Source organism: Stegostoma tigrinum, chromosome 18 (genome assembly GCF_030684315.1).
Source record: "Stegostoma tigrinum isolate sSteTig4 chromosome 18, sSteTig4.hap1, whole genome shotgun sequence".
Taxonomy (NCBI): Eukaryota; Metazoa; Chordata; class Chondrichthyes; order Orectolobiformes; family Stegostomatidae; genus Stegostoma; species Stegostoma tigrinum.
Window position 1 is genome coordinate 23,550,163 of NC_081371.1, and position 19,461 is coordinate 23,569,623.

Below are 19,461 nucleotides of genomic sequence, written 5' to 3' on the forward strand. Positions count from 1 at the left end.
TGGTAGTGTAGATGAGCAGAGAGATCTCGGTGTCCATGTACACAGATCCTTGAAAGTTGCCACCCAGGTTGACAGGGCTGTTAAGAAGGCATGCAGTGTTTTAGCTTTTATTAATAGAGGGATCGAGTTCCGGAACCAAGAGGTTATGCTGCAGCTGTACAAAACTCTGGTGCGGCCGCACTTGGAGTATTGCGTACAGTTCTGGTCACCGCATTACAAAAAGGATGTGGAAGCTTTGGAAAGGGTGCAGAGGAGATTTACTAGGATGTTGCCTGGTATGGAGGGAAGGTCTTACGAGGAAAGGCTGAGGGACTTGAGGCTGTTTTCGTTAGAGAGAAGAAGGTTGAGAGGTGACTTAATTGAGACATATAAAATAATCAGAGGGTTAGATCGGGTGGATAGGGAGAGCCTTTTTCCTAGGATGGTGATGGCAAGCATGAGGGGGGGGCATAGCTTTAAATTGAGGGGTGAAAGATATAGGACAGATGTCAGAGGTAGTTTCTTTACTCAGAGAGTAGTAAGGGAATGGAACGCTTTGCCTGTAATGGTAGTAGATTCGCCAACTTTAAGTACATTTAAGTCATAATTGGACAAGCATATGGACGTACATGGAATAGTGTAGGTTAGATGGGCTTCAGATTGGTATGACAGGTCGGCACAACATCGAGGGCCGAAGGGCCTGTACTGTGCTGTACTGTTCTATGTTCAAATGCAATGTTGGCATTTATTTCAAGAGGACTAGAATATAAATGCAGAGATGTACTTCTGAGGCTTTATAACACTCTGGTCAAACCACATTTGGAGTATTGTGTGCAGTTTTGTGCCCCTTACTTCAGCAAGGATGTACTGGCCATGGAGCAGGTCCAGCAGAGGTTCACATACGAGGAATGCGAGGATTCTAGGTCTATGCTTGTTGAAGTTTAGAAGGATGAGGGGGGATCTAGTTGAAATTTACAGAATACTGAACTGCCTGGACAGAGTGGAAGATGTTTTCATTGGTAGGAGAGACTAGAGCCTGAGGGCACAGCCTTAGAGTAAAGGGAATATCCTTAGAATGAAGATAAGGAGAAATTTCTTCAGCCAGAGGGAGTGTTGAATCTATGGAATTCATTGCCACAGAAGGTTGTGGAGGCCAGGCTATTGAGTATATTTAAGACAGACAGATAGGTTATTGATTGCCAAGTGGATCAAGGGTTACAGGGAGAAAGCAGGAGAATGAGGTTGAGAAACTTCACAGCCATGACTGAATGGCAGAGCAGATTCAATGGGCCAAATGGCCTAATTTCTGTTCTTATGTCTATTGCTCTTAGTGCAGTTAATAAATTTGCAATTTAAAGATAGTCTAATGGTGACCATGAAACTATTATTGATTGACCTTTTAAAAGAAATAGGCCCATCTGATTGAGTGATATCCTTCAGGGAAGGAAATCTGCTGTCCTCACCTACTCTGCTGTATGTGTGACTCCAGACCTGCAGCAGAATGAAACAGTTTAACAAATGACTCAGTTGTATCAACCGCTACAAAGTCTAATCATACCTTCCCTAACAGCATTGTAGGTGCACATAGGCTGCAGCAGTTTAAGAAGTCAACTAACCAACACCTTCTCAAGCATCATTGGAGAGGACAATAAATGCTGGCCTAGCCAGCACAATCCACATCTTCTGAGCAAGTATTTTTGGAAACGCTCATCCTAGGAATCACCATAGTGAACCTTCCCTGAACTGCTTTCCTTGGGAGTTTGTATTTTTCTAAAGAAGTTGCTCAAAACTATCTAATGGAGTAGTTCTCTCCAAATTTTTATACTCAGTCCTTCTAGCAAAGAGACCAATATTCCTTTTGCCGCTCTAATTACTGTGCATGCTGATGTGTTGTCATTCATGCATGAAACTCCAGGCCCTTTGCTGCCATATTTCTGCCATTTCAATAATGGAATAAATTTGGCTTTTCTGTTCTCCCTGCCAAAGTGGAATGCCTCATATTTTCCCACATTATATTCCATCTACCAAATTTTTGCACATTCACTTACCCCACATACACCCTTTGCAAACTCTGTATCCTACTTGTAACTTACTTTCCAGTCTCTTTGTGTTGTCAGTAATTTGGGTGCTGTACAGTTGGCTCCTTTGTCCAGGTCCTTATTATAGACAGTAAATAGTTGAGGTTCTAGTACAGATCCCTGAAGCACTCCACTAGCTACAGTTTGCCAACCTGAAAACAGACCCACTTGTCTTGACTCTGTTTCCTGTTAATTAACTAATCCCATCTCAATGCAAATGTATCATCTCCACAAGTTGGAAAGGTTGTTGTTTAGATAATTTCTGTTAGTTCAATTTGTTTGTGCACATTGTAAAATTAAAGGTCTTGAATTAACCACTTCAAGCAGCTGCTTCAGATTTTATTGCAAATTCCCATCAGGCAACACAAGAACACAAAGTCAATGTATCATACCAAATTCTATTAAGAAAAATAAAAGTATACATCTAACATCTAAGGACTGTCAAACTGGCTAACAAAAAAAAATACAAAAGTTGGTTATCCCATAATGAAAATGCAGGACCGACTTTGAGCTAAATGGCCAGTACAGAACCCAGATTGATTACTGGAAATCTTTCCTTGCTTGACACCAGCCACCTCCAGTTTTTGTGCTGACTGGTATCTGACTCACCAATGAAAGTAACCAACAAGAATTGGCCCTGAAAACTAGGTTAATTCAAATCGACATAATCCTGTCCTGAGACAGGAATATACTGTCCAGCTGTCTACAGATAAACCATATACTCAAACAAAAGTTCTGAGAACCTGCTCATACTCAATTTGGGATTAAATACTCCTCGTGAACCCCCCCCCCCCCCCAATTAAAAGTTAGTGGTGAAATCCAATTTGTTAATAGTGAGGGAATGGTCAGTTTGCTTGGATCTGTCTACGTCTGCTGATTGCCTTAAAGATGAGACATTATTGTGTTTTAGGGTCTTGACTTTATCTTTAAAATGAACAAACCTTTATCCATGCTTGTGTTTATGAAATGAAGACTCAAGGGCAGCGCTGTTGATAAGACTCTTGAGATGTCTTATTCTTTGCTTTCCCACATGTTCTACAATCCTTTTAAAAGCATGGGCAGTTAATATAATTAAATTAAGTTGATCAAGATAACAGCTTTTGTTAACTATTGATTGTTAATCACTTCTTCATTTACAATGGAATGATCAACTAAAGGTTACTAGTTGTTTGCTATTTACAATCCTAATGGTTAGTGTTCTGAAAGTGTGTTAGTGTGCTGTACTGTGAAAACTTATGTGGCTTCTTTGTTAGAGTAGTGGACTGTCTAACCTCAAAATAGCTCAGTTAAGCAAATATAAAATTCTAAAACTCAAGTTTGCTGACATCCCCAGCATCATATTCTCTTCTCTTGTGTAGTAATCTTTTATTTAACACCTTATGTTTGTGAAAATTCAGAGAGAGATAAATAAGGATGGGAAGCTACAAGTGCAGATCACCAGGTGGAAATGTCGTAAAAATGGTAATCATTCTCAAAACATGGCAGCACAGGGTACTAAATATTCCTGGATACATGGTGATCAGCAAAGGTGGGAAAGGAAAGAAAGGAATGGTAGCATCATATTAAGGAGAAATATCACAGGCTGGAGAGAGTAGATGTTCTGAAAGAATCCAGGATATATCTTGCGTGAGAGCTAGCAAATAAATGCAAGTTGATGTTTTTGGTTTCCGTGGTACCACTGCATTTGGTTATGGCAGAACAGCACACATAACTGACTCTGTTTTGTATGGTGCTATTAGATTACTCTCAGATTAAGATACTGTCTTCCCTCTTCCTAGGATACTGGTGCAGTGGCAGTGTTACCAAGACATAGCACAGCAGTGTACTGTGCAGTGATTGCAGCAAATGGAGAACTAAGCCTGGGCATTGGAGACATGGACATTCACCAGCAAATAACAGAACAGTATGTAAGGGAAACCCAGATCTGTCATCCATAGTTCTCTGTCCCTTACCAAACTAGCTGTGGTAACCTTTAAATTTCAGAAATTGTACACATCAGAAGAGGAATTAAACCAATCTGTTTCTTCCTCAAATGCTTTCTTGGCAACTGCATGACATGGTTTAGATTCATACAAAGCTGAAGGCCCCATCTTTGTTCTATGATGTACACTTTCCATTTAAATTAATGGGCTGTTGAAATGGATTAGATGTAAAATAGCAGTCTGATTGAAACCAACCCCTATTCCTGTCGTTTGGATTAGGTTAACTATGGCATTACTATACATGAATTACTGGCCTAACATCAGTCAAGACAAACCCAGAAACCAATAATAGAATTTCTGTGAGATAACAACTCTACCAGCTCACTTCTCCCTAGTTTGTTCTCCTGGCTCCCACTATTCTGATCTCTGTGTTTCTGGTCTGCTTGTTATTTGCTAGGTTTCTAAATTCAAGAAGCAACTCCAGTTAGCCTCATTTGTGTGTCTAGATGGAAATATTCCTGCATCGACTATCAATTATGTCTGCAGTGTTGCAAAAGAACATGGAACACCAGGTAATGGACTGCACCAAGCACATAACTGAAAGTGTTACATCAATGAGTTAGGAATTCAAACCAAACAAAATCGGAGCTATCAGAGATAATGGGACCTGCAGATGCTGGAGAATCTGAGATAACAAAGTGTGGAGCTGGATGAACGCAGCAGGCCAAGCAGCATCTCAGGAGCACAAAAGCTGACGTTTCAGGCCTAGACCCTTCATCAGAAAATTCCCTTTTCTGATGAAGGGTCCAGGCCCGAAACATCAGCTTTTGTGCTCCTAAGATGCTGCTTGGCCTGCTGTGTTCATCCAGCTCCACACTTTGTTAAAATAGGAGCTATAGACTAGTTCATGATTACACAACATTGTACAGTCCCGCTGTTCAATTAGTTAAGTTACTGCGTTTCCAAGTTAATTTGCCCTGAGTCAGTACAGTACCTCACCCCTTGTCAATTGTAACAGTGTGAGTGCTACAGCAGGCACTCTGGACATCAGCAGGCCCATAGCAGGGACACTTTGTGGTGTTGGCAAGACAGTGGCGACATGAGGAGCCAGAGTCTCCTGGGGAATCAGCATCATCATTGCTGTATCCAGAGCAAGAGTCCTTGAGCCCAATCTTGTAGAGACCTTGCAGAAGCCCTGGAGCCATGTTTGGAACCCTGGCTGATGAAGATGAACTCTATTTAAGGACTTTCTTCTTATAACTTAAAACGGCACTGGATTGTGGCAACAAAATGCTTTTCACTGTATCTCACCAGATATATATCAAAATAAAAATTATTCATTCATGCATTCATTTCAAGGAAATCTTTGGTGTCTTGCGATGCATCTAGTTGCTGAGAGCACAATATTTTTCCATCGCTGGTTCCAACAAAGCAGCAACAGCAGTGATAGTCGTGTCACTTCTGCACAGAAAAGCTAACATTCTAACAGAAAAAGTATGTAAATGTTGCTAAAACAATGGAATGTTAAACAAACTTCCAACAACTTTTTATATGCATTGTCTTGTCTGCAGTGTTGTTTGAACCAACACACTGTCTCGCAGCTTGCAAACCGTTCGAGTCAGACAGTTGGAAAGCTCTGACATACACATCACCCAATCTGCAGGAATTACGGGCAATGAATGAGGCTCTTGGACTACCAGTGCCAACAGGTGAGCATTTCTAATGTATTTATTTTGCAGCAAATTTCAAAGGTTTGAGTCAACATGGGTAAAAGACAGAGTTTCGACTGTCAGGTGGTTTCAGGTGGGAGCAAGTCTAAAGCCTCAAAAAATAATGCCAGTACAGAAACCTATCGCAATCACACCTACTTCAAGGTTTAATTCCTACAGGTTTGCTATTAAACTGTGGGGCTGCTGAGTAAGTAACAGAAGTATTGAAATTCCCAGTTAACTGTCAATTTAACCCAACATTCTGACTTTTAAGCTGGTGTAGTAGTTCCTCAAGCTGCAGTCAACCAGGTGCATGTGAAGAGGATAGTCTTTCCCCAACAAAACTGGGAAGGCTTCAAGCTTAGAAAGTAAATAACTACAATTGACAGAGCCTGGTGCTCGCAGAGCTTGTACTGAGAGTGTGCAGTCACTTCTTGACAGTGATTTTCAACATTTTGGAAGAAAGCTCGCTTGTCTTAGACTTCACTCACCTTCGTCTTCACTTCCCTGCTATCGGCCTTCGCTGCGGGATTGCAGCAGCTTGTGCACCTGTAGTTTGCAGCTCTATTGAGAAATAACAACATCAGTGACACCAATACCAGCAATATCTGCCTTTTCCTCAGTCATGTGTTGCTCCAAAGGGCAGAGGGAAAGCAGGCTGAACCCCCAGCACTGTGTCTACAAGCAGAGGATTTCCCATTACTCCCCTTTACTGTCACAAACTTATTCTTTCATTATTATATTTATATTGTGTATTATATGTTTGATTTAATACTGAGACTCTATTTTGTTTCTTCAGAAAAAGGTATTTTCTCCTCCACCTGTCCATTGCTCTTTCTGATACAACTCAACTTTCTCTACTGATGCTTCTGGTAAAGAATGGCTGACTTCAGGTCCAGTCAGCAAATCATCTTGTGGGGAGTGACCTCATAAAGATACACCTTTTATGGGAGAGACTGCTTCTAGTTGACCTCCAGCAGCAAAGCTGCAATCAGAAACTGTGTGTATGTATTTGTTTGTGTGTATGTGTGTATACACACATTCATTCCATGCTGTAGTGACACACCAGCTCTATAAACTGATTTGTCACTGCACTGGGAGTTGGATTGTATTGTGAAACAAGGAGGAGGATGGCATGAGGGCATCTCAATATAAACAATGGATGATATTTATCACTTTCTAGTGAGGCACATGTACTGGCTTATATTTTAGATTAGATTAGATTGGAAACAGGCCCTTTGGCCCAACAAGTCCACACTGCCCCTTGATATATCCCACCCAAACCTATCCCCCTATAACCCACACACCCCTGAATACTATGGGCGATTTAGCATGGCCAAACCACATAGCCTGCACATTTTTGGACTATGGGAGGAAACTGGAGCACCCGGAGGAAACTTATGCAGATGTGGGGAGAATGTGCAAACTCCACACAGACAGTCGCCCGAGGCTGGAATTGAACCCGGGTCCCGGGTCCCTGGTGCTGTGAGGCTGCAGTGCTAACCACTGAGCCACCGTGCTGCCCCCCTGTTATACAAACATTTATGTGTATCTTCATCTTTGCTCATGACTGGAGAGTTAATATTCTGAATGTGCGATCCATGGACGATCAATCAGGCCTTATACTGAGCACTGGAAATGTCTATCCCATTTTTAGGACTTTAAATCCTAAACATTTGGACAATGTAATAAATCTGTTACTTTGTTATGTTTATGAATAACTTGCATTTGAATTGTACAAATTTATCAGAGTTGGTGGCAGGAAACAAAATTAATTAAATTCATTATTTTGTTCCAGCAGTGTGGATGCAGTGAGTCTGTTAGATGTGATGCTCCGTTAGTATGAGTGCACATAGCTATCAGCCATTTGTTGGATTGATGCACTGCTGGACTCAGCATTCACTCGTAATGTGAGCTTTCCTTCAGTGTCTGCAAGGTTATCTTCCTCCTTTTCTCAATTGCACAGAGTTACCCACGCTGTTGGATGATGTCATTGGTGTTGCTCTGGACATGTCACGGCCGCTGTTGAAACACTTGCAATGTGTGATTGTGACTCTGGGTCACCAAGGTGTACTCCTATGCAGCAGAAATGAAGAAGGAACTATTTTTCTTCAGCCAAAGAAAGCTCCTAAGGTATGCAATTAAATTGAATTGTTCATTCATTAACTTGTAGCCTACCTGAATGTTTGTTTATTCATTCACAAAGTGTTGACATTAATTCTGGTTCCTTCTCAAACATTGCACACATTGTTTTGCCAACAAGGTGATCAGCAACCTGCTCCAAGGTTATCAGTTGCAGTTGAGTGGTGTCTGAGGTGTGAGTGACTGCTGAGTTAAGACACAATTCAGGTAATCCAAATATAGAGCATCCATGTGTTGTCATAAACCAATAATTTCCCACACAGTGGCCCCTTAAAATTTGTTACACCATTGGCTACTGCTGCACAATTGAAATGAGGTGTTGCCTTGTAAATGCATAAGTTAAGATATAAAGCAAGCCTTCAGCCCAGCCACTCTGTTAAGATTTCCTTTCACACAACTGAATCACTTAAATTTACTCAATATGTTGCCACGTACACAATCCCTGTTCCTCCATCGATCTATCCCTTAGTTTTAGATATTCACAAGTTTTAACTAGAGCACTAGCCCTGGAAAGCTGTTGCACAGTCTCAATTCTGGGTGAAGAAGTTTCTTTTGCCATGTAAATACTTTCCATTTATTCCTATAATTATTAACCATCAATCTTGCCCGTTCAGCTATTCTGCTTCGATCTGCAATGCCACATCCTTTCATTATCATGAACTCCTCTGTTGTACGATCCATCATTTTTGCTTGTCTGTTGAAAAATGATCCAGCCTTTCATGTTTTTCTTCATACTTCCCTTACCTGGCAACTTCTTGGTCAGTCTGCAATATACTCCAGTGTAGAATGAAGATTCTGTCAAAGTTTCATGTTGGCTTATTGTTAATTCCACGTTGGGATGAAACCTACCTGGCACATGTTTTGGTATCATCTACAAATTTCAACACAAACCCCTCCCATCCCCTCTCTAAATCATTGCTGAGAGTGTAAGTGACAGGGGCAGGAGTAAACTGAACACCCTTTTGAGCTTGCTTGGCTATTCAAAACAATTGGATTAATTTAGACCTTCAACTCTGCTTTCCTGGCTATTCCTCCTATTCACTGTTTGTCTAGGTCAACCTTCAATGATGGCACGTCCTGAACATTCTGGTTACATAAATTAAATAGAAATGTTCTCAGAACTTAACCATCAAGAGCACCCATTTTGTCTTGAAAACTGCCTTATTTCTACTTGAGATAACAAAGTGTAGAGCTGGATGAACACAGCAGGCCAAGCAGCATCATAGGAGTAGGAAAGCTGATGTTTCGGGCCTGGACCCTTCTTCAGAAATGGGGGAGGGGAAGGAGGTTCTGAAATAAATAGGGAGAGAGGGGGGGTGAATCTACCCATTAACTATTCAGTTTGATATCCTGCTAATTCCATTCACTTTAAGATACACTGTAGCTTAACAGCTGGAATACAACAAAACATTCAGGACCATCATTCTAGTCTGGTTAGCCTCTCCAACAATTGAATCTCTGTCATTATTGTGTTTCCCCCCATATTGCTGAGCTCTCCATCAGGGGCTCCATGTTAACACCATATTTGATAAACACACCTAGTTTCTTAATTTTCCTAGTTTCAGATTCATTTGAAAGCATAAATTTTCTTGAGAAATCTGCTTTTATTGTCCATTTCCTACCCCAGTTTCCTCCTGTATCACCATGCTCCCTAATTTTCAATTGTGTGCTTACTGTCAGATTTTCATTCTTGAATTTGTCCAAAAACATGATGTGATAGTAACTGACCTAATAGGAACTGCAGATGCTGGAGAATCCAAGATAACAAGGTATAAAGCTGGATGAACATAGCAGGCCAAGCAGCATCTCACGAGCAGGAAAGCTGACATTTTGGGCCTCGACCCTTCATCAGAAAGGGGAAGGGGGTTCTGAAATAAATAGGGAGAGAGGGGGAGGCGGATGGAAGATGGATAGAGGAGAAGAAAGGTGGAGAGGAGACAGACAGGTCAAAGAGGCGGGGATGGAGCCAGTAAAGGTGAGTGTAGGTGGGAAGGTAGGGAGGAGATAGGTCAGTCCAGGGAGGACGGACAGGTCAAGGGGGTGGGTTGAGGTTAGTATGCAGGAAATGGGAGTGCGGCTTGAGAGGGGATAGGTGAGAGGAAGAACAGGTTAGGGAGGCAGGGACGAGCTGGGCTGGTTTTGGGATGCAGTAGGGGGAGAAGAGATGTTGAAGCGTGTGAAATCCACATTGATACCATTGGGCTGCAGGGTTCCCAAGCGGAATATGAGTTACTGTTCCTGCAACCTTTGGATGGCATCGTTGTGGCACTGCAGGAGGCCCATGATGGACGTGTCGTCTGAGGAATGGGAGGGAGTTGAAATGGTTCGCGACTGGGAGGTGCAGTTATTTATTGCGAACCGAGCGGAGGTGTTCTGCAAAGTGGTCCCCAAGCCTCCACTTGGTTTCCCCAATGTAGAGGAGGCCCCAACGGGTACAATGGATACAGTATACCACATTGGCAGATGTGCAGGTGAACATCTGCTTGATGTGGAAAATCTCCTTGGGGCCTGGAATGCGGGTGAGGGGGGAGGTGTAGGGGCTGCTGCACTTGCTGCAGTTGCAGGGAAAATTGCCAGGTGTGGTGGGGCTGGAGGAGAGTGTGCAGCGGACAAGGGAGTCACGGAGAGAGTGGCCCCTCCGGAAAGCAGACAAGAGTGGGTCTTCGGTGATGGGGTCGGATTTCAGATGGCGGAAGTGTCGGAGGATGATGCGTTGGATCCAGAGGTTGGTGGGGACCGCAACTTACTCCGCAGTGGTCCAGAACGCCCTCAACTGTGCCTCCCTCACACCCCCTCCCCACAATAACAACCAAAAAAGAATCCCCCTCGTCCTCACGTACCACCCCACCAACCTCTGGATCCAACGCTTCATCCTCCAACACTTCCGCCAAACGCAATCCGATCCCACCACCAAAGACATTTTTCTATCCCCACCCTTGTCTGCTTTCCAGAGGGACCACTCTCTCTGTGACTCCTTTGTCCATTTCACACTCCCCTCCAACCCCACCACACCCAGCACTTACCCCTGCAACCGCAGGAAGTGCTAGACTTGCCCCCACACCTCCTCCCTCACCCCCATCCCAGGCCCCAAAAATACTTTCCACATCAAGCAGACGTTCACCTGCACATCTGCTAATGTGGTATACTGCATCCGCTGTACCTGTTGGGGCCTCCTCAATATCAGGGAAACCAAGCGGAGGCTTGGGGACCACTTTGCAGAACACCTACGCTCGGTTTGCAATAAACAACTGCAACTCACAGTTGCGAACCATTTCAACTCCCCCTCCCATTCCTCAGACAACTTGTCCGTCCTGGACCTCCTGCAGTGCCACAACAATGCAATCGAAGGTTGCAGGAACAGCAACTCATATTCCGCTTGGGAATCCTTGAGCCAAATGGTATCAATGTGGACTTCACAAGCTTCAAAATCTCCCCTCCCCCGACCGCATCCCAAAACCAGCCCGGCTTGTCCCTGTCTCCCTAACCTGTTCTTCCTCCCACCTATCTCCTCCTCCCACCTCAAGCCACACCCTCATTTCCTACCTACTAACCTCATCCCACCCCCTTAATCTGTCCGTCCTTCCTGGATTGACCAACCTCCTCCCAGCTTCCCACCGACACTCACCTCTGCTGGCTCCATCCCCGCCTCTTTGACTTGTCTGTCCCCTCTCCACGTTTCTTCTCCTCTATCCATCTTCAATCCACCTCCCCCTCTCTCCCTATTTATTTCGGAACCCTCTTCCCCTCCCCCATTTCTGATGAAGGGTCTAAACCCAAAACATCAGCTTTCCTGCTCATGAGATGCTGCTTGGCCTGCTGTGTTCATCCAGCTGTACACCATGTTAAAGTAACTGTTAGCCAGTGAGTTACCTACACGAGGTAGAGAAAAGAATGTGACACACCTTCAGCACACTGACATCTCTGGAACCAAGAATGACCTGGGCAACCCAATCTCCAGTCTACCTTTTTCTGGGGTGAAGTGCTAACCTTCTGATTGACACCCAGCTTCGTGTCAGCTGCAAGTTTGGAGAAGTACCATTTAATTCCTTCGTCCAAATCATTAAAGTATATTGTGAACAGCTGGGGTCCCAGCAATGAACCCTGTGGTACCCCACTTATCACTTCCTGCCACTCTGAAAAGGACCCCTTTATTCCAACTCTGATTTCTGTCTAGGTGTAGAGCTGCATGAACACAGCAAGCTAGGCATCATCTTAGGAGCAGGAAAGCTGACGTTTCGGGCCTATACCCTTCATCTCTGGGCCCGAGATGTCAGCTTTTCTGCTCCTAGGATGCTGCTTGGCCTGGTGTGTTAATCCAGATGTACGCCTTGTTATCTCAGATTCCCTAGCATCTGCAGCTCCTGTTATCTCTGACTTCTGTCTGTCAGGCAACTCTCTACCCTTGTCAACACATTACCTCCAATACCGTGAGCTTTAATTTGGCTTACCAATCTCTTGCGTGGAACCTTGTCAAAAGCCTTTTGAAAGTCCAGGCACACAACATCTACTGATTCATTCTTGTCTATGCAACAGGTCACATCCTCAAAAAATTCCAGAAGATTTATCAGGCATGATTTCCCTTAAGTGAATCTGTGCTGACTAGGACCAATTCTGCCAATGCTTTCCAAATGCTCAATTATTACATCCTTAATAATTGATTGCTGCGTGTTCCCCACCATTGACGTCAGGCTAAACAGCCTTTAATTCTCATTTTCTGTTCCTTTTTTAAAGAGTGCCATATCTAATGGCATTTGCCCTCTTACGTTTAGGTTTGTATTGTTTTTTTGTGGTGAATTGCTGAAAACAGGAGCTGATAGCACATAGTGAAAGAAATGAGGCGTCTGTGACCTGATTTGAAGTACCCTATCAGATTGGAAATGATTGTGAAATGGACAATACAAAAAACTGGAAGGAAGTGTGGATTGATTGCTACGTCATATATAAAAACATGAAGAGAAAGGAAAATTGACTTAGAAAAATACTAAGAAAAATATTAAAATTCTAGATTTTATTTATTTCCAACATCCAACAAGTAATACCTTAAGTAATGAGACTAAATCCTTGTACAATTAACGCTCAGGGCCAGAGACGTTAGTTGTCAGTATTTAACATTTGACATATCATTAGAATAATTTCTTACAGGCAATACAGGTTCACTGAAATATTTGCAAGCTTTAAATGGCTCCAAGACGGACTATTTGTATCACTTCATTACAGGTCTTACTCTGGAAAATTTAGTCAATATCTGTTGCTTAACAGCGACTTCATGTTGTTTGTTCCATTTTGAAATGGGCATTTTTTGGAAGCTAACAATGAAGCTACCCTCCATGGACAATAGCTTTTCAAACTCTGGTTTTAATGATACATCTGCCTTACCTAAAGTTGCTACAGCATTTTCATATTTAAAAAAAAAAGCACTGTTACTCTTGCTTATACATTCATGGCCAAACTACAGATCATTATGCATATTCTTTAAACTTAATTGGTGGTATGGCCGACACTGAGAGGCAAATGTAATTCCTCTCTTCAAGAAAGGAAATAGGGAAATCCCCGGCAATTATAGACCGGTAAGTCTCACGTCTGTCGTCTGCAAGTTGTTAGAAAGGATTCTGAGGGATAAGATTTATGACCATCTGGAAGAGCATGGCTTGATCAAATACAGTCAACACGGCTTTGTGAGGGGTAGGTCATGCCTTACAAACCTTATCGAGTTTTTTGAGGATGTGACTAGAAAGGTTGATGAGGGTCGAGCTGTGGATGTGGTGTATATGGACTTCAGTAAGGCATTTGATAAGGTTCCCCATGGTAGGCTCATTCAGAAGGTCAGGAGGAATGGGATACAGGGGAACTTAGCTGCTCGGATACAGAATTGGCTGGCCAACAGAAGACAGCGAGTGGTAGTAGAAGGAAAATATTCTGCCTGGAAGTCAGTGGTGAGTGGAGTTCCACAGGGCTCTGTCCTAGGGCCTCTACTGTTTGTAATTTTTATTAATGACTTGGACGAGGGAATTGAAGGATGGGTCAGCAAGTTTACAGACGACACAAAGGTCGGAGGTGTCGTTGACAGTGTAGAGGGCTGTTGTAGGCTGCAGCGGGACATTGACAGGATGCAGAGATGGGCTGAGAGGTGGCAGATGGAGTTCAACCTGGATAAATGCGAGGTGATGCATTTTGGAAGGTCGAATTTGAAAGCTGAGTACAGGATTAAGGATAGGATTCTTGGCAGCATGGAGGAACAGAGGGATCTTGGTGTGCAGATACATAGATCCCTTAAAATGGCCACCCAAGTGGACAGGGTTGTTAAGAAAGCATATGGTGTTTTGGCTTTCATTAACAGGGGGATTGAGTTTAAGAGTCGTGAGATCTTGATGTAGCTCTATAAAACTTTGGTTAGACCGCACTTGGAATACTGCGTCCAGTTCTGGTCGCCCTATTATAGGAAAGATGTAGATGCTTTGGAGAGGGTTCAGAGGAGGTTTACCAGGATGCTGCCTGGACTGGAGGGCTTATCTTATGAAGAGAGGTTGACTGAGCTCGGTCTCTTTTCATTGGAGAAAAGGAGGAGGAGAGGGGACCTAATTGAGGTATACAAGATAATGAGAGGCATAGATAGAGTTGGTAGCCAGAGACTATTTCCCAGGGCAGAAATGGCTAGCACGAGGGGTCATAGTTTTAAGCTGGTTGGTGGAAAGTATCGAGGGGATGTCAGAGGCAGGTTCTTTACGCAGAGAGTTGTGAGAGCATGGAATGCGTTGCCAGCAGCAGTTGTGGAAGCAAGGTCATTGGGGTCATTTAAGAGACTGCTGGACATGTATATGGTCACAGACATTTGAGGGTGCATACATGAGGATCAATGGTCGGCACAACATTGTGGGCTGAAGGGCCTGTTCTGTGCTGTACTGTTCTATGTTCTATGTTCTATGTTCTATAACAGCATGATTAAGACAATTTCTGTATGTTTTTCACCCATGTTCCAATACCCATACCATGGTCTACCTGTGCTCTAACCGGTGGTGACACTGCAATGAAATGTTTTTATTTTGTCCAGACTGTACCTGGTAAGGTTTGTGCTATACATTACCCAGCAATTGCTGTTAAACCTGAAGAAATACTGAACGTATCTGGAGCTGGTGACAGGTAAGGCACCATAGCCATCTGATGTGTTTCTGATAACTGTCTGGACTCTGTCAATGCACAGTGATACGCATCTTCCCAGTTCAAGAAATGTTCTCAATTTGGCTGTCACATTTGGATGTTTTGTTCTGGATAGAATTTTTCCAGTCAACACTGATTCTAGACAAGGTGAATCTGTGAGGTACTCTTTTGGAACGTCACTGTGTAGATATTGGGTACAAATTCACAAGTTTCTACTTGTAACCTGCAAACTCAACCAAGTTAATAGACAGCACAAATATCATAGATTGCATGCAAGTCAACTTTGCTCTAATGGAAGACATCATTTTGCTAAAATGCAGTTACACAAGGAGGCCTAACATCTGTAATTCAAACTTCAGGTGTGTGCCTCAACAAGTTTTTCAAAAATCGTCTTCACACCCAACATAATGGGTGGATAATTGAAAAAGAGTAACTTTCACAATAAAGTGGAGATATGTGTGCTGACCCACTTGCTGATCTGTCTGTGGTAATCATGGGATCTTTCCGGTGCACAAATTGTCATCGGATTGCTCAGAAAATGTCGAATTTCTACTTCAGTGAATTGCGAGGAAGATGAGTTGTGGTGGAGGGGCAGTTATGGAACTGAAAGAACCACATCTGATCCAGAGTGAAATATTTGTGATGATGCCATTGCCAGCTAAGATCGTTCAGAATAAATTCCATTGACTCTTTTCATCAGAGGCCAAAGACAGTGACTTTAACAGGTCTTTGAATTTTTTGATAGTGGCTAACAATATCTCTATAGAATTAATTCATTCAGCAAACCATGCTTCATAAATATAAATTACCGTCCACATTTCAAAATGGTGACCACCCATACCAACAATTCAGATTTAATGCACTATGAAGGCTTTTTGGACCTTTTCATGGTGACTTCTGTGCTCTAATCGATGATAGTTATGTGCTCAGCTAGTTAAAATAGCTGAGCTTGACAGAGAAAAATCTTTTGGGTTGAACTCACAGCTGAGTGCTGAGTAGACAGAGCTCCTGGTTGCTATCCAGTGATCACCTATTGAAAGTTTATAAGTTTGTACATCAGCGACGATATATTTGGGTCCTGTAAGCCAGTCAGTGTGGGAACATTTACTGAATACCGAGGCCCATAAATTAATAATGGGCATGTCAGTGAGGTCTGGCAGGTGAGTGTTTCTTATGGAACTACACCTCAGCAAGAAGTCAACTTCATCTTGGAGGGTGTGGAATCTGTGCAAACAGTTAGTATGAAAGAGTTTTGAGGGACTAGTCATGTTGGAAGAGTGGAAATGATAATTGGGTTACAATTTAAGCCATGACTGAATTATATATCATCATACTTCAGGCTGTGGCACATCTTTCATTTATCTTACTATAAACATTCTGACCCGAACAGTCACTCAAGCAGCACACTTGAAATTCTACTTATCGAGTCATGTGATAGAGGATGTGGAATTCTCCATGAGTATTGTCCAAGAAGCCTGGTTACAACCAGACTGTGTGAAGTCAAGGTTCGAAGTTTTGTCATTTGTAGGAGCATGTACAGAAGTATTGGAAATAATGCACCTCAAAGAAGGTGACAAATCCCTCAACCAGCCCTCTAATCTCACTTCATTCTGTGGTAGTTACAGCTATCATCTTCCCACCCTAACCACACTAAAGTAACGATTTGGAAAGGATTAGTTCAAAGAAACAAGGGATTTCCTTTGATTATACAGATTAGCATAGAACTTGTGAACGAAGAAAACATGTGAAGGGTAATGTTGATAGAAACAAAATGAACTGAAAGACATTGAATGGGTTATTTACCTCCACTACCATAAATGTAAAATAAAAGTCAATCCCAGATTTTATCTTTTCCAATTTCTGTATTAGTTGTTTCAAATAAGAAATCCACAGTCATTTCTGGTAGAAAGAGAACAATTTGAAGTAGCCGACCTCGCGTGCGTGCAATGGTGACTATATTCTGCAACTTGTTCTTTCATGTTTCTCGCGTTCTCCCTATCAGCAATGAAATTGCACAGTGTTCTACCCACTCTGATCATGGACCGCCAACCCACCCTCGAAAGGAATCTTCCTCCTACTCAATTTATTGGGGAGTGCCCGTCCGTCTGTTCGCGGCCACCTTAAACACAAAATCTCTTTGTAGTGCATTCAATCCTATCTCCACTCCAATCCCTGAAAATGTATTTTTCTATTTAAAATGATTTCTTTGTGCTTTTGTTGCTTCTTCAACCCTGTTCTTGTTTGGTCTGGTAATTATGGTTGCAGTGTTGGAATGATCACCAGTTTTGTTTGTTGGAGGTTTACAGCTAACATCCTGCAGACCTGCTTTAACTCAGAGCTTCTCTTTTCCTGTAATTTACCTGAAGATTTAGATATGATGGCCATGTGTTGAACTACAATGTTGGAACAGACTTTTATCATAGTTCAAAATTGTGCAAAATGGTTAAACTAGATCACCTTGGCATTCAAGAATACCAGGTGAGAACTGGAGAGGTGTATTCATCAGGGATAATGGGAACTGCAGATGCTGGAGAATCCAAGATAACAAAGTGTGGAGCTGGATGAACACAGCAGGCCCAGCAGCATCTCAGGAGCACAAAAGCTGACGTTTCGGGCCTAGATCCTTCATCAGAAAATCTGATGAAGAGTCTAGGCCCAAAACATCAGGTTTATTCATCAGTTACTTTCATAAGTTCAGTTGGAGTCAAATCCATTGTGAGGATTTTAAAACATTTTAGAAAATCATTGTGCTTTTATGAAAGGGAAGTAATATTTGAAAAATGTATGTGTTTTTGAGGATGGGTAGAATGGATAAACCGAACTTCCAAATGGCATATAATACAAAAGGTCATATGCCTGATGTGGGGTCATGGAGTTAGGGTAAGAGTAAAAAAAGGGGTATTTTAACTTGGAGGGCTATCAATATTGAAGTGGTGAAAGGATCAGCACAAGGCATTCTATTTATGACCTATGTTCATGCTGAGGGATATGCAAAGCAAGAAGGCAAGTGGAGAACAATGATCAGTCATGATCATACTGAATGATGTGCTCATTCGCTCCATTTCTTTTCTCCTGATCTCTTTCATCCTCATCTCCTCACCACTATTCTGCAGCTTTTGACACAGTCTAACACACCATACTCCTCTAATTTCTTCTGTCTGTTGAGTTTGGTTCCAATTTGTTATACCGTCATTTCTCCTCACTGGCTCAACTTCTCACTCCCACACGTTAAGACTTCTAGGACTCCAATGATATGTCCTTGACCAACTTTTCCACCTCCACCACACTTTCTACATGCTGCCACTCAGTGACTTCTTCTGTCAGGATGAGCTGCTACAAATACATTGACAAGACCTGGCCCTACAATTGTACTGCATTCTTGTGAATGCCTTTGTGTTGTCAGACTGCTTCTGTAACAAGCAGTCTTAAATAATCTGTTTAAACACAATTGAGCCCACAACCATTATGTTCAGTCTTTACCATAAGCCTTTGCCAGCGATTTCCAGCTCCTGATTTGGGTTAAATCAATTTGCAAGATCAGCAACCTAAGTGAGCTTGAGACCCATAAAACCCCAAGGTGAAAGCTGCCTTACCTTCATGTTTTGCTATATTACCCAATCCTTCCCTACATGTTGCTGAAGCTATCATCCATGGATCTGATTTAGCTATTTCAGTGTTCATCTGGCTGGCCTCCACACTCAGCAAACTTCACAAGTAAAATGAGGTGCTAGTTTTCAGCAGCAGCAAAATTTTTGTCAAAACCTGTTCTGGCTGGGACACTTAAATGAAGATATTTATACACTTTTAAACACAGCAAAAAAGGCACTATTTTCTCTTTCTACCTGCTTTTGCTGACTTGGGTTGAACATCCCTTCAACACATGTTCAAAATACCTCTGGCCTGCTTTGGACTGCAGATGTTCAGTGAGTGCAGACACTAATGGAAGATGACCCATTTGGGTGCTTTAACTTCATTGGATTCCAATTAACATTGATCAGGGTCCTGCCCATTTCCACAATGACCTGTGGCCTTCTAAGTCATGGTCAGAGAGTGTACCATACAAAAGCAGTAAATTTGCATGTAAATTGAAGTTATTTTGGTTTTGTTTTAAAGTGCAGACAGGTATATGAGAATCACTGTAACTAGCACACCTAATACTTAATCAGGGAGAGGCTAGCAGGGCAGTGTAAATGAAGCTTCACCAATTCTCTAACTCAAATTGTTAATTACTTGGAAATATTTGATGGTGCAGTTGGATATAAAGAAGGTTCCATCCATCAACATCATAATTCCTTAACATTCATAATTGCATTCAAACTCAAGGGAGGAAAATTTGCATTGCTACAATCAATTATAGTCAATCAATAGCATTCACAAGCAATCTTACTCTTGCCACTCGACTAGTGCAATGTAAGCCAAGAGCCCAGGGAGCTTAGAATCTGTAGTTTTTGTTTGTGCGCCTGAGGGTTGGTGTCG

The 19,461-nt window shown here is 42.4% G+C and overlaps 1 protein-coding gene across 1 annotated transcript in view; it reads left to right on the top strand.

The window, feature by feature from the left end:
- Positions 1 to 19,461, top strand: part of zgc:136858 (uncharacterized protein LOC678543 homolog) — an 88,460-nt gene that overhangs the window by 54,374 nt on the left and 14,625 nt on the right. Inside the window, 5 exon segments of the mRNA XM_059652239.1 lie at positions 3,836 to 3,964; positions 4,437 to 4,551; positions 5,551 to 5,688; positions 7,655 to 7,821; positions 14,879 to 14,967. Of these exon segments, the coding sequence (XP_059508222.1) occupies positions 3,836 to 3,964; positions 4,437 to 4,551; positions 5,551 to 5,688; positions 7,655 to 7,821; positions 14,879 to 14,967 (638 nt within the window).